At 42.5% G+C, this 16,637-nt stretch overlaps 1 protein-coding gene across 3 annotated transcripts in view; it reads right to left on the bottom strand.

The window, feature by feature from the left end:
• Dgkh (diacylglycerol kinase eta) overlaps positions 1 to 16,637 on the bottom strand; it is a 185,865-nt gene that overhangs the window by 167,817 nt on the left and 1,411 nt on the right. For all 3 annotated transcript variants that reach the window (XM_052732665.1, XM_052732666.1, XM_052732670.1), the window contains exon 2: positions 9,926 to 10,120. In XM_052732665.1, the coding sequence (XP_052588625.1) occupies positions 9,926 to 10,120 (195 nt within the window). The remainder of the gene's footprint in view (positions 1 to 9,925; positions 10,121 to 16,637) is intronic.

The raw sequence follows: 16,637 nt of genomic DNA, 5'->3' as shown, positions 1-16,637 counted from the left end.
AGAATAAAAGGTTTCTAGATACCTAACTTTTTCAACAGGTTTTCAAAGAAAACTTAGTTTCACTTCTATAAGGTATGATGGTGTTTTTAAAAGGTCATGCATGGTACAGCTTAAAAGAACCATACGAAGTAATTTTCCTCTTGGCCTATTAAGACATATTTTTGGAAAAATATGAGTAAAATTTATTTTTAATTAGGTAAGGAATAAAAAAATGACAGGTTTTGGAGGCCAGTTTTCACCACCTGACTATTTTATCTAGAAAAGAAAATGTACGGGAGTCTGTTCCTGAGCAGGCATGCCATTTTAACTTGGATTCTTAGTGCAAACTCCTACACCACTTTAAAATTCTGCAATATTCTAATATTTGACACATGTAAGAACAAGTCACATCTCCACTGCACGTGACACAGTAGCAAAATGGACACCTATGGGTCCGGTTTTAGAATGAGAATGTTTTCTGTTCTTTATCAAAAGACAAGATAGGATTCTGTAGCCCAAGCTAGTCAGGAACCCACAGCAATTCTCCAGTCTCCGCCTTCCAAGTGCTGGAATAATAGGCACGAGCCATGATGCTCAGCTTTAAAGAATCAGTGATACCAATTATATTGTGGTAGTCTGGGAGTCCTGGTGCTCGGTTGACTCCATGAGGTCAGACATTCTACCTCCACAAAGAATAAAGTTAATCATATTTTCTTGATATAAAATAAGACCTACAGTCTCCCAAACAGCATCATAACCAAAGGCAGGAAAGGGATTATTACTGCTTATGTTCATTAAAAAAAGAAAAAGAAAAAAAAGAAAGAAAATCAATACAGGCTGTAGACATGCTTCGCAGTTAAGAGTACATAGTGAAAAAAAACAAAAAAAGAAGTACATAGGGCTCTTAGAGAGGGGCTGAGTTCAGCTCCTGACACCACCATTTGGTGGCTCACAACTTCCTGTAACTTCAACTCCAGGGGAACGGAGGCCTTCTTTTGGCCTCCTTGGGCATCTGTACTCAAATGCACATATCCAAACACAGACACACACTTATATACGTAAATAAAAACACTTTTTAAAGCATCAATAGCTGGGCAAGGTCACTCACTCCTGTAATCTAACTACACAGAAGGCTGAAGCAGGAGGATTGCTGGAAGTTTAAGTTCCAGGTTGCCTGGGCTACAGAGTGGGACCCTGTCTCAAAAAGAGAAAAAGAAAAAAAAAAGAAAAAAACTGTGCAAAATTGGAAAACAAAAACAAAAAAAAAAGAGTACATTTAATTCTAAATTAAAGCTGCGACCAATAATAACCACTGGCCATCTTAAGCCATATGACCGAATATAAATATGTCTCCAAATGGCTAAAAAGTCACAGAGTGAAACCACATTTGTCGAGGGCAACTGTAATGTACTAACACGTTATGGTTTTTTTCAAAGTCTATTCTTAGATATAAAACAAACTCTCTTTAATTAAAACCTTCCCTTATGAACACAGTTCCTGAGTAAGTGAAGTGTAACAAACCCAGTTTGGCTACGCCAAAGGGAGCCCAGCACTTTCCTAGCCCTCCATCCTGCCCTCCCTAACAGCAAACACACAACCTTCAACTAAGAGAAAGAGTTCTAAAATTAGATACGTTGAAGCAACACATCTTAAACTTTATGTAAAGGTTATTTGTGTCTTTTATCTTTAATAATGGGCTATCATGTTCTACTCGTAATCAAAATGGAAAGAGCGCTGTTATACTATATATTACTGTATCAGGAGTCAGAGTTTCCAGGCTATATTTAGTTCACATTAAAATGGAAGCAAAGACGCAAACCAAGCTAAAAATAAAATGTTCTACAAAGATGAGATTTTTTTTTTCAAATGGATTGAAATTTAGCTTTATTTGGTGCGTTAGATGCTGATATTTAGCAATGCTTTAATTCTGTATTGCTTTGGACGCCAAACACCACCGTCTCAATCTTTTATGGTAGAGGCCAGCCTTAGACAGCAACAGCCCCAGGCCATGCCATCAACCACATCCTGCTGCCACTTGATTTTCACACAGCCAACAAGTGAGAAAGGCCTTTACATATTTAAACAGGTCGGTTTTTTGGGGTTTTTTTTGTTTTTAGGAGTATTTTTAAACCTGAAAATGTTAAATTTTCAAATTCCAGATCCTTACATGAAGTTTTATTGGAGTACAGACACACTCACTCACTTCAGTACCGTCAACACCATTTCACACTCGAGTGGCAGAGTCCACTACTGGGTTGGGGTGGATTGATTGGTTTGTCTTTGGTATCCTTTTTCTTCACTATGGTATTGTTGACAAAAATTATAAGCTGATCCTGACAGTTGATGGCTTCTGTGGAAGGAAAAGTCAGTTGAAGGGGGTGGCCCCTGGTAGGGTTAGCTTACTCCTATGGACGGCCCATCATATTTGAGTAAATGCTCAGCACAAACTAGGCACAGGAGATTACGGAGGAGGAGGGGGAGGTAGAGGTGAGGGCAAAGGAGGAAGACGTGGAGAGATGGGAGGGGGTAATGGATCTGGTGACAGAGAAGAGGAAGGATGGGGTGAATATGATCAAAATGCACTGTGTGAAATTCTCCAAGAATTAATAAAATATTATACTAAAACTATAAGATGATCATGGTAGCTCATGAGCTCATGACTGTAATCCCAAACTACTTTGGAGGCTGAGACTGGAGGCCGACAAGATGGAGATCAGCCTGGGCAATTTAGGAAAACCCTATCGCCAACAAAAACTTGAAAACAAGCAAGGACCAGTAGCTATGAGCCTACCTCAGTGGGCAAGTAATTACTTAGTGTGCTGGCTAATTTTACGTCAGCCTGATGCACACTAGGGTCACTTTAGAAGAGGGAGCCCCAAATGAAAAAATGCCTCCATAAGAATGGGTCCTAGACAAGCCTGGAGAGCATTTTCTTAATTAGTGATTGATGTGGGAGGGCCTAGCCCATTGTGGGTGAAGCCATCCCTGGGCTGGTGGTCCTCGATTCTACAGGCTGAGCAAACCATGGAGAGCAAGTCAGTGGGCAGCACCCCTCCATGGCCTCTGCATCGGCTTCTGCCTCCAGGTTCCTGCCCTGCTTGAGTTCCTGTCCTGACTTCCTTCAGTGATGGACTATGGACGTAGAAGCATAAGCCAGATAAACCTTTTCCGGCCCAACTTGCTTTTAATCACAGCGTTTCATCACAGCAGTAGTAACACTAACTAGGATACTTAGCATGCTCAAGGCCCTAGGTTCAATCCCCAACACAACAAAAAAAAAGCATATATTTATGTTAAATGATATATTTCATATGCACAACAGAGTGAAATGATTGAATTAGGCTTCTTATCATAAACTCTGCATTTTTTTTTTAGTGAGAACATTTAAACTTTCTCTAACTTATAGCAAATTTCAACATATAACTGTTATTAACTATAATATAACAATATATAATGATAGTTACACTAAAACTTATTCTGTGGTCCAGACCTTACCCAATCAGTCTGACTGAAATTTTGTACCCTCTGACCAATGTCACTCCAGCCTCTCCCACCTCCCTCCCCGGTCCATCATTCTCAGAGCGGAGTAATTCTGAGGGAGTCCTAAGAGCCCAAAACTTAACATCTTTAGTGCTTTGATTGTTAGAAAAGTAGGCAGAGTTCTGTCCCAGATGTTCCAAATGCAGCTGTTCCTCTTTGCCTCCAACCTGTCTGTGGTACTCTTCCCACTTCTCTCTCTCTCCATCTTATTTGGATCTTTACTTGATTCCAACGTTTCCACACAGAACAGGGGCTAAGGATTTTTAATGATATCCTCTGGTTTATTGTTTCTATTTTAAACACTGAAGAGAAACCACCATGACCTCCCAAGACACCACCACTTACAATTTGAAAAACAGTGAACAAGTGTCCCCTGGTCTCCTCCACCTAGAAATCATGGTTAAAATAATAATAATTTTTGGTGGTAGAGTGTTTTTTGTTTTTGAGACAGGGTTTCTCTGTGTAGCCCTGGCTGGCCTGGAACTTACTCTGTAGACCAGGCTGGCCTCAAACTCACAGAGATCCACCTGCCTCTGCCTTCCAAGTACTGAGATTAAAGGCATGCACCACATCAGACAATAATGTTTTAACTGCAGAAATTGTATCTCATAAAGCAAAGCAAAACAAAAATCCACATCGCCTCACCATAAAGCCACATAAAAAAGAAGTTTATTTGTGATAAGCTTTCATGATATTAAAACCATGATACTCATCAGCTGACCGTATTCTGTATGGAGGTACTTTTTTTTGCCAAATTTAGAGAATAACTTATAGCCATTGGAATTAATATATGGATACATATAAATGTCAAACAAAATGAGAACCTGATTACCTAATCAGGAGGTATTTTTGACACACAAAGCTTCCTGACCTTGGCCGAGATAATTCAATGGCTGAAAGTCACTGTGACTGTTCTCATCCGTTGGCACCACTGAATGACAGTGGACCACGCTAGCCCGCAAGCTGAGCAAGCAACCTCTGACCATTGATGCGAAAATCAAAGATTACCGTGCTTAAACACCAACAAAAGGCCCATACGGTCTTCTTCACCGTCAAAACCTAACTGCTCAGAGTTTATGTTAATGTCGTTTCAGACCGTCTCACTGTCGGTACCTATGAAATGTCTGTGAAACGCTCTACAGCACCAGGTCTAAATGGAGACTCCACCCCACAGGGAACACTGTGGACGGGTACAGAGGCAGCAGAAGAAACCAGAAAAGAACCGTACTGCTCCCATCTGTCTTTTTTTATCCCAACATCACTTTCACTACTGCAGAGTTTTTTGCCCTTGGGAAATTAAGTTGGATACACAATTACCTGTTTAGCACATGGGAGCCTAAACTATCTGAAGTCCTACTCAGCTGACAGGAGACAAGATCCAAGTGAAAATAGTAAAGAGGACAAAAGATGTACTGAGAAACCAAGGAGGAAAATGGGAAACAAAAAGTGACCAAAAAACACACATCCAACAAGGCGGAGGCGAGGAGGCCACTAAGACAGGAGACCACAGTTAAACCACATTCACCTTTAAAGGACATTCTTACTCTTGGGCTGGGGCTGGGCGAACGGCTAGCATGTGAGATTCTGGGTTCCATCTTCTGCACCTCTCTCTCTCTCTCTCTCTCTCTCTCTCTCTCTCTCTCTCTCTCTCTCTCTCACACACACACACACACACACACACACACACACACACACATGTCCTAGTGTTTATACCAAAAGTCGGCATATCCGCTACAAAAACAGAAAAGCTGAGATTAGCATGCTGTCCCCAAACCACCCATTTCCTTCCACAAAAAGCTGATTAATTACATGATCACAATGATCACATACCAATGCTAGGTTCAGCCAAATGAAACTTCCTACACTTTGCCAATTTTGAACTGCTGAGAGCATTTCATACAGCTCAACTGAATGACCTACCATCACTAAAAAGAATGAAGTAAATATGCAGGTCATTGTAGAATAATCCCAGTAGCAGATTTTAGAAATAGGTATATATTTATATGTGCAGTATATACACTTATATATAATATACTTATATGTATGAATATCTATGAATATAAAATAGTGATATTTGCTATGTATTTACTTTTTGAGAGAGGGTCTCACTATGCTACCCAAGCCTTGATCTTGAGGCAATCTTCACGCTTCAACTTCCCCAGTGCTGGGATTGAAGGTGTATGCCATGACAGTTAAAGAAATGTACACATGCATTACCATATTTATATACAGAATATATACTTATGCATCCTTACATGTATGTTGTACATATATAATACGCAACACTTGTAAGTGCATAGAAATTTTCTGTATACTTATATATCCTTACATGCATGTTGTACATACCATATTTATATACAGAATATATACTTATGCATCCTTACATGTATGTTGTACATATATAATACGCAACACTTGTAAGTGCATAGAAATTTTCTGTATACTTATATATCCTTACATGCATGTTGTACATATATAATATGCAACACGTTTAAGTGCATAGAAATTTTCTGGAAGCATCCCAAGAAAATGTCACCTGTGACTGCCTCTGAGAGGGAAACCAGAGGTCAATGATGAAATGGCATTTACTTCTCATGGCTATGACCCCATCACTGTACAGTCTCTTGTATTGGTAATATGTCTCCATCACTGTATCGTCTCCCACCACTGTAGAGTCTCTTGTATTGTTAATATGTCTCCATCACTGTTGAGTCTCTTGTATTGTTAATATGTCTCCATTGCTGTATCATCTCTTGTATTGTTAATATGTCTCCATCACTGTTGAGTCTCTTGTATTGTTAATATGTCTCCATCACTGTTGAGTCTCTTGTATTGTTAATATGTCTCCATTACTGTATCATCTCTTGTATTGTTAATATGTCTCCATCACTGTATCGTCTCCCATCACTGTACAGTCTCTTGCACTGTTAGTATGTCTGACTAGATGCATGTATTGTTGTTGTTTGGAGACAGGGTCTTACAGCGTAGGCCAAGCTACAGTCAAATTTACCATCCTCTGGCCTCTGCCTCCTGAGTACTGTAATTAGCACACCCACTGCCAGCATGTATGACTTTTTGAATTATGGAAATGTCTAGATACTTTTCAAATGTCTCAAGTAATGTAATGTCCATTTTAACAAGCAAATTGTTTAAAATATTAAAAAGTATTTAGAATAAGGACACTTCAAATAAGGTTAATTACTTAAACTTCAGTCTTTTTGTTTGTTAGATTTTGAGACAGGGTCTCAGGTAGCCCAGGGCAGCCTGGAACTCCCTATGTAAATGAGGATGACTTTGAACTCCTGATCTTCCTGCCTCTACCTCTGGAGTGCTAGAATTACAGGTGTGTGCCAATACACCTTGTTTCTATGCAGTGCTGGGAATTGAATCCAGAGCTTTAAGCATGCTATAAGCACTCTAATAATGAGCTACTTCCCCAGCCCAAACTGCTATTCCTCACCCTAAACTGCCTGCCCAACAGCTTCATGTTCCTGAGGATCTTAATGAAAACAGAGGTTAATGTTAGTTGTGTCTCAATGACAATATTCATATTACAAGTATTTAATAACTATGCAGTCATACATGAAAAGACATTTGTGTGCATGTGTGCACATGTGAGGAGGTCAAGGTCAGATGTCTTCTTTAATCACTTTGCTCTTTAATTTTTGAGACAGGGCTGCTCCCTGAACCTGGAACTTGATTGGCCTTGACTGGCTCGGCCAGTAAGCCCCAAAGATCCTGCTGTCTGTGCCTCTCCAGCACCTGGCTTTTTCAAACATGGTGTAGTTGTCTACATGAGAACATCCCCCAGTCTGTAGAACTTAAACACTCGGTCCAGTCCAAGGTTTTGTTTGAGGAGGTTTAGGAGGTTTGGCCTTTCTGGAGGAAGTACGTCACTGGGGGCAGGGTTTGGGAGTTTAAAGCTTCACATCACTTCCAATTTGCTCTCTCTGCTTCATGCTTTCACTTCAACGTGTAACTGACTCCTATTTCTGCTGTCATGCCGGTCCCTGGCTGCCATGCCTCCCCCCCCCCATGATGATCTCTTACACCTCTGGAACTAAAAGCCCTAACGAGTTTCTATAAGCTGTCTTGGTCACAGTATTTTATCAGAGCAACAGAGCAGTAACAAAGACACATGGGTATGGGGATCCCACTCAGGTCCTCTGCTTCTACAACAAGCACTTCACACTGAGCCATCTCCCAGCCCTGAAATATCTTCAACTTCTATGAACAACAAACTCAATCCACTTTAGGCCATGTCTACCTACACATAAACACTCAATCAGGAGCATATTGACACATCCCTATGTAAGCATGGATATGTGTATAAGGATGAGAACTAAAGGCACTATTAGTCACCCTAATCCATCATACTTAGTGTTTTTATGCACATTCAAGATATATGAGCAAGAACTGTTAGTACTGTCTCAACAACAACTAAGCTTTGAGCTAGATCTGGGGCCTGAGCCTCTCCTCCAGCCTCTCCCATCTTACACCCCTGTGGAGAAGATGAGGAAATATCTATACTTTTCTAAGGGTGCTTCTCTTCCTAGCTGGATAATACCCATGGTTACCTTCAGTCAATTCTACTTGTACTAACTCCCCCACTGACCTCATCTTCTTCCCTCAGAAGCAGTGTACGTGATAGTAAGAGTCACAGTAGAGAAGTTTATCCAGGCTGGTTTGCAGGAGGTGGGGTGTGAGGCTGAGGCCCACTAGTCTTGTCAACTTAAAGCTCTGGCCTCAGATGTCGGTATTTGAAAGTTTTATATGAATATTAACATATGAGCAAGTATAAAATGCAGGTTTTTCTGATATTCTATTATGAATGAATATCAGAGGCAGTATTCCAAAGCTTGATAATTAGCCATAATTATGGCAGATATTTATCAAAAAGTCAAACAGGAAACAAAAAAATTAATATGCTTTTTACACTTATTTTATTCTTCATAAAAATGCTTTATCCCAAAATTAAACCATACACTCTTAGCTATGACTTCAAGTTCATTAAACCTACAAATTTTAGTAGTAGTTCCCAACAAGTTTATTGTTCAACTTTACTTACTCAGTTCAGTTTATAACCATCCCTAAATTTTCTTTCCAATGGCATAAACCTTACTAGTCAAGCTTGATATCAACATGCATGAAATCTGGACCATTTCAGAAAAGTATATGATGTACCACTTTTAAACCTGCCATTTTTCTCATTAATCCAGTTTTAGGGTTTTTTTTTTAAATTAAAATTTCAAATGTTAAAATCGTTGTTAGTGAAGTCTCTATGTTGGTTAGCTTTAATCTTTGAAAAATACTCTAAATTCTAAACTATAGCAAATGCTGTAAAACTCAAAAACTATCTCTATTAAAAGCAGTTCCAAGATGTGTGAACAAATCTAATAAACAAACGGGGCGGACGCAACCCTTGACTCTTTAGTAACTGTATCTTTACAGCCACTGTCACGTGCGAACGTCCTTAATTTTAGAAGTCAGCTGACGCTAAAACAAACACTAATCCACAGGCATACAGTAAAACTGCTTCCATGTAAGACTCCCATAAGCTTTAGGAAGCCAATTTTCATGAAAATAACTGCAGAAAGAATTAACTTTTACAAATATATTACTAAAGGGAGCATCCAATGATTTAATCGGTTCCCTACTCAAACTCCTCCTCTAAGTCCCTCACTGACAACAGCCAGCCTAGGCGTGAAGACTTTGAAACTAAGATCAAATTTAGAATACACAAATCCGTTAATACTCAGTAGCCCCTGCCTTGTGCATGTTCATCGTCAAATGACAGTTCAACTTTGAGATGGTCAACACAACTCCACAAAAGCACCACACACATAACCAGAAGAGAGAACTTGCGATCAACCACCATGGATGGGCCATCTGATTTCTGCACTGTGTGGGAACTTCAGTGTGGGAACCTGCCACACAGAAGCCTAGCCAACCTGTATGCACAGCACACCAGAGAAACAGACTGGCGTCATCTCCTATCCATCTTCTTAAGTTGCGCCCAGAGAGGAGCAAGCAGCCTGCGGTGGGTAGGAATGCAAGGTGGCAGGCGCAGTACAGGTTCCCAGAGTCTTCCAGTGCAAACAGCTCAGAGGGTGGAAAATCAAACTCCCTTTAAGTTCCCTAAGTGGGAAGTCGCAGCGGGGCTTCAACTTTCTCCCATGCTCCAGCCAAGCCACTGGCTCGGACTGCTAGCCCAGCATTCTGGAACACACCCTGGAAGTCTCCAAACCCTGGGCAGGAATCCCCGGCGCCAGGTCCCGCCCTTGAGCGAGGCCCCGCCCCATCCAGGCCGCGCCCCCGCGCCCCTCCTCCGGATCCCGGTTCCCGGGATCTCCCTGCGTGTTCCCTCCACTTACAGCTCTCCTGCAGGCCCCCAACCTAGCCTTACCTTGGTCCGGATCTGTCCAGAGGTGGACACTTTGCGGATCAGCTTCTGGGGTCCCTCCTGCTCCGCTTCACTGTCGGACGAATCCTCTCCGGGTCCCGCAGCGGTGGGGGAAACCGCGCCGGCCCCAGCAGCCGCTCCTGCCGCGACTCCCGGAGGGTGGTGCTGGCTGCCCGCCCCAGCCATCCTCTCTGGTTCCTGCGGGGGATACAACAGTGCCCCGAGGGGCTGTGGTCAGCTGCTGGGCTCTGCCCGAGCGTCCGAGCCCCGCGCCTAGCTGGCGCCATCTTCCGCGGTCCTGGCCGCACGGCTCAGGGGACCGGTGACCGCACGGCGCCCCTGTGGGGACCGCCGGTTCCTCTGCGCGCTTCACGCCTGCGCACCCAGACTTGGGATGTTCTGGGATTGCTGACCCCAGGATACGACCAGCACCGGAATGAGAGGATGGAGGTCTGGATAAGGCTCGGACAACCTTCCTCTTACTCCTTCTAGGGTCTGGGGGCCTAGAAGGAATAGAGGGCAGAATTGGGCAGGAGCGCACCAGCAGGTCGGGCGGTGGCGATGCTCTTCCCCTGGTTCTGGGCTGCAGGACTGAGGGGAAGGCTCCTGCGAGGGAAAAAAAGGAACATGGAGCTTCTCCTACGCCCTGGGGTGCACTCCTGGACCCCGAAACTCCACACACTCGGGCCTCGTGGCACCGTCCCAGCTAAGTAAAAGTTCCCTCTGCCTGGGATACGGACTGGATCTCCGGACCCTCAACACCACTCCAAGGACCTTACCTCTCCCGCCTCTGCCAGGGAGTTCGGGTCCTTTCGGCCTCCTCTACGGTGATGTTTAGTTTTGGGCCCACCCCCATCCGGCGCACACGGAAGAGAAGAGCATTTTCCGGGAGGTTCAGCTCCGCTCTGGGAACTTTTCGTTCAGAAAGAGCGATTCCCTTTGGCTAACAGGAAGCTGGGAAGGGCGTGGAGAAAGCGCAGAAACAAGAGAGGACACGCAGCCCAGGACGGCAATATGCTGAAATAAATGTCTAAGCTCAAGCGCTCATCCCGAATGCCTGGAGGAATGCATTCGGCCACGTGAACAATGTACTAACCAAAGAATATATATATACATTCACATGAGAGAAAAAGCGTCACTCCCTAGCCCGGACCAGAGCCCGAGGAAAGGGGATCCACAGGCTGTCGCTTCAGCTCTGGAGGCGTCCCTAGCCAGCTGCTGAAGCGCAGCAGCCTGGAAGAGAAACCTCGCTGCACTGAATGCACACTCAACCTCCAAAGTCCTGTACTGGTGGGGAGATACTAAAATGACAAGTTTCCTGCTGTCAACCAAGGAGAACTTCACACTGTTGTCAGCTCTGTTATTTCAATTAAGTAAGAAGTCCCTAGCCTACCCTGGGGGCTCTCCTTGATAGAGCAATCTTTTTAGCCCTTGCCCTTCAGGTCCCTTTCCTATTTGTCAGTTGGCCGTGACCTTGAAAGTTCCTTGAAACTAAATTTCTGGGTTGTTATTTTCCTCTAGGTGCAACCTTAAGCCCAACAATTACTCGGTTCTGTGTTAGAGCTGCGAGCTCTAAGGCATTTTAACTGTACTAAAAATGGGAAATGTGTTTCAATCCTTCAGCGTAAGAGAGTGCTGCCATGTTACATGAATACAAAGACAACCTCTCACGCTTCAGTTATTTCCTTTAGTAAAGGAAGGAGTGGAGGGAAATGGACTTCAAGAGTTCTTATGGCCCGATAATATGAAATTCTGTATCTACAAGAACATACTGCTGGGAAGCCTTTAAGAGGCAATAAAATTAAATAATGGCCTTGGCTGGGGCTATAAATCAGTTCTTGCCTAGTGTACAGAGGCCCATCACAGCCAAAAACAAAATAATGCCCTTTTAATGACCTTTATCCTGGTCGGGCTGTTGGATCACAGATAAGTCTAGTGATCTGGCAACACAGACCCTTAGCAAAGGGGTCTTTACATAGTCCAGACTTTCCTTTTTAATGTAAAATGCATTGAGGTCACAAGCTGGGACCAAAGTAAAAAAACACGTGATTACGATTCTAATGTTCTCTTCACCACACTATATATAGCTAAAGGTCAGTTTGGCCGTTATCACATACTTCAATCTACACATTAAGCTTTCAAGTTTTATATAGCAACATTTTCCAGAATCCAAGCAAGGGTGATTGAACTGAAAGGTGGTCTAACGCCCATGCCTATTTTGTGATCCTTGGAAGAAGATGGATTACACTTCTCACTCTTTGAAAGGATGCTGATTGCTTAAAGATAGTTTTAAACAGCGTCGTATCCAGGAGCTAGGCAATTAATTCCCCAAAGTCCGGGTATTCGTTACTTATAAGAACTTAGCCTTGCAGCCAGCTCTGCTCAATAGAGAGTTCAGCGGCAAGTTTCTAAAGCTTGTAAGGGTGACGGCGAAGCCAGTCTAAGCCTGTCAGCTCAGTAAATGACTGCAGCTCCACATCTGCAGCTGTGTTTCCTCCACAGCTGAGGGTTGAAAACACTGTAGGCAAAGGAAGGAAAGCTGCCTCATTTCCCACAAAAGGCAGCTCAGGAAAACCCCGCCGCCGGAGAACCATCTCTTCTGAGAACCTTTCAAGGAATCCCCAATTTAAAATAACAGCTGACCTACTAACTGCTTCTCTGGTCCTAGGGGTAAATGTCCAAAATGGATATCTAATCCAATTGAAATGCACGTCACCTTTTCTTTGTTTATTTTATTTTATTTTGAGATAGCCTCACAGCACACCTCAGGCTGGCCTGGAGTTCATTCCATAGCCCAATCTGACTTTGAATTCATGGCAGTTCTGCTGCATCAGCCTCTATATCTCAAAATGGCTATTGAAATTTCAAATATGTGGCATATCGCCTTATTTGATTTATAAAAAGTTCCTTGACTTTTTCTTTAGGGTTTTAGGTTTTTTAATAATTTCTTCAATGCTGCTTATGTATTTATTCGTATTACTGTTACTTTGAGATCTCTGCCAGGTGGTGGTGGAACACACCTTTAATCCCAGCACTCGGGAGGCAGAGGCAGGCGGATCTCCGTGAGTTCTGAGTTTGAGGCCAGCCTGGTCTTTATAGTGATTTCCAGGACAGCCAGGGCTACACAGTGAAACTCTGGGGCGGCTGGTGGGTGGGGTGGGGGGTGGGGGTGTTCCATGTAGAACATATCACCAAAACTGTTTAAAATTCACATATGGGAGGTTAAGGCAGGAGGGCTGCCAAGAGTGTGAAGCCAGCCTGGGTTACATAGTAACAGGCCACCCCCAAGCAAGACAGCAGAATCTTGTCTCCAAAGAACAGCATCAACAAAAATTCTACAGATGTTACAGTCAGAATTAAATGCAAACAAGTTAAGCTGACCCATAAATGGTTTTCGACTTAAGAACGTGTCATACTCCATTAGGAAAAAAAAAAAAAAAAAGTACTGAAGAGATGTAAGTCAACGCCAGACATGCGGATTAAAACTTTATGAACACTATATTACTATTTACAGAGGTATTTTAAATCAATCAACTGCTAACAACAAGGCGGATGGATAGTCACTTGAAGTGTTTAACCCCAAGTTCTATTATTTTACATTCAAATTTTGATATAATGTGACAAGGGTTACATGTCATACGCTGAAAATCACAAGTAGGTACTTTAGGAAGCATGTTCTAGAACTCATGTTCCTGTTCAGTACGGAATCAAGAGACTCTGCAGATTGAAGGAGCACAGGCCTGGGAGGCTGCCATGACTGCAGTGTGGAACCATTTCCATAACAGACTACTTGTTACGTATTCGGAGGCCGCTGTGACTGCAATGTGGAACCATTTCCATAATACACTACTTGTTACGTATTTGGAAGTTAACACTCGAAAGGTCTACCCTGTTGAAACTTTCTTAGTTGTTATCCAGATAACAAAACATTCCAAGAGCAATGGTGCTGTAAATCATAGGAACATACTGTGGTCCTTGTGCACACCGCAAAGCCTCTCATCATCCTGGCATAAAGAGCAACTGTGTAACCTCTTGTCTGCATTTTGGCCTTTTTGCTTTAAAACCTTTCCCTTTCTTCCTGCCCATCAATCCTGGATTATTAACTGGTATATTGTTAACTCGTAACACTAACTGGTACAAAACCATTTGGAAATAGAAACGAACTTTAGAGAATGAAGCATATTCAAGCTTCCCACAACTAAAAAAGGTATTTTGTAAATACCCCTACTTTTTTTTTTTTCCGAGACAGGATTTCTCTGTGTAGTTTTGGTGCCTGTCCTGGATCTCGCTCTGTAGCCCAGGCTGGCCTCGAACTCACAGAGATCCGCCTGCCTCTGCCTCCCGAGTGCTGGGATTAAAGGCGTGCGCCACCGCAGCCACTGCGACCACGACCACCACCCGGCTATACCCCTACATTTTTAAACTGAACTAGAATTCCAATCACCTATCTTCTACCCACTCCCACTCAAGATTAGTGACTGCTTTGCTAAACCTCTTCCTACCCATTCATTCCCAACAGCAAAATACTTTGATTCTGTTTATGTGTTTATTTTAGTGAGACAAACCCAGGGCATCACATAGACGCGTCCTCTATCAGGATCCTACATCTCAGCCTCCAATCACTTTCTCTAATTGGTTGTTTTTTGTTTTTGTTTTTTATACAGAGTCTCAATATGTAGCCCGTGCTGGCCACAACTCTGAGCCTTCCTTCCTCAGCTGTGATTACAGATGTGCAGTACCACACCCAATTCCCCAAATACTTTTTTATTTGAAATTTAACTGATGCCTCTATTTCCACTAACACTTGACTATATTCCAAAGCTAGCATCAAAGAAAACAGAAACTTAAATGATAGCCTGTATCTTCAAGTTCAATACTTAGCCAGAACAATGCTAAATAAAGCTAATAATGTATCCAAATATTCTGATTTAGCTAAATAACTTAATTTCACCCTGTCACAGAGAGAATGTCATGAAGCCCCAGAAACTCCCTTAGCACCAGACATTGGTACACTTTAGCCAAAAAGTACTGTTGCTTTTCAGGTAGCCATATAATCTCCAAGGAATCCTTTGCTTTTCTGTCTGAATAGTAGAAACCATACCATCATGGTTTAGGCTCCATCAGAAGAGAGAGAGAGACAGAGAGAGAGAGAGAGAGAGAGAGAGAGAGAGAGAGAGAGAGAGAGAGAGAGAGAGAGAGAACAAATTCTCACATGCATGCTGTTACATGCTATAATAATACAGCAATCCCACCTATTCAACAGGTCTTTTTCACAAATGTAAACTTGCAAGCCTGTATGGTAAAGTATTATTAAACTGCCTATATTTAAATTTTTTAAAAGGTTTTTAAAGAACTCAGAATTGGAATCCAAGTGAAAACAGGTTTGTTTTCTTTGCTGTTGTTTCATTTGTTTTAAGAGTGGATGGGTTTATTTTGGCTCAGAGGATAAATGCATCTTGGTGGGGATGGCCTGGCAGCTGGGGCTCCACCTGTGGTAGCCAGAGCATGCACCAGCTGCTTGTTCTGCAGAACCTACAGGAAGCACTGGGGGAGGCAGGTATCCTCAACCTGAGAGTCCCTGAGCACACACACACACACACACACACACACACACACACACACACACACACACACAGACTGGATCTAAGGAAACTTGTGACGCCACTAAGTAAGTGTGTGTGTGTGTGTGTGTGTGTGTGTGTGTGTGTGTGTGTGTGTGTGGGTGTGTGTAAGACACTGGTTCCTCAGGCCTACAGAGGCTAGAGTAGTTAGTTTTCTAAGTATACTGTGTGCTGCTTGACTGTATGTCATATAGGTTCATTCTGAAGGAAGCCAGAATTCCCTTTATTCAGATTCTTGAGATCACTGAACCAAACAAAGTTAAAGAACATGATTTTTGAGAATTCCATGATGCCTGGAATCCTAGTACTCTGCTGAGGCAAGGGCATGGGAGGGAGTTCCAGGCCTGCCTAGGCTATCCAGTAAATCCCAAGCCAGACTGGAGTACAGTGTGAGACTCTGTCCCAAACATAAAGAAACAAAGCCAATTCTGATGGACCCAGTGTTCCTTCAAAATATATTTAGATTAAGTTAACACCAATCCGTTTGCTCCACATGTCAGAAATATTTAACATTTAAACAGTTTCGCTCTAATGAATTTCCCTTTCTCTTGTACACGCTCCTTTTCTAGTAATGCAGGTAACTCAACTTTCTTAAGGAATTATATAAAAAGATTTCCTTCAAAAATGCTTAAATGTTGTAGTCATTACAGAAGGTTCAGAATAAAAGCACTAATAATAAATGTTGTATGACATACTTAAACAGGTTTCACTCTTTAGCTAGAAGAATGTAAGCTTCCTGGGGACAAAACTTGCCTGAGTGTTAGCAGCTTGCCCAACCATCACAGAACATGATAGGTGTTGGATAAAAACATCTGCTGAACAAATAAAATGCCTTAGCCATTTAAATCCGCCGACTTTTTAAGAGTTCCGAAGTCTAGCAAGTATCACTGCTCTCACAACTCTGTGAAGGTTTTAGTTTTAAAAGTTCATGTCAGGGGACTAGTGCTGAATACTTTCTGTAAGAATAAGAAAGCACCTTGGTTCTTACCACTTTTGAGAAGAAAACGGAGGTCTCATTTTCTAACTGCAAAAGTACTCCTGACATTTATCACCCCAAAAACACACTAACACATTACTCAGGTTTTTCCACTGTG

The sequence above is a fragment of the Peromyscus californicus genome, unplaced genomic scaffold (genome assembly GCF_007827085.1).
Source record: "Peromyscus californicus insignis strain IS unplaced genomic scaffold, ASM782708v3 Scaffold_12__1_contigs__length_115047231, whole genome shotgun sequence".
Lineage (NCBI taxonomy): Eukaryota > Metazoa > Chordata > Mammalia > Rodentia > Cricetidae > Peromyscus > Peromyscus californicus.
This window is presented reverse-complemented; position numbering and strand designations above follow the sequence as displayed.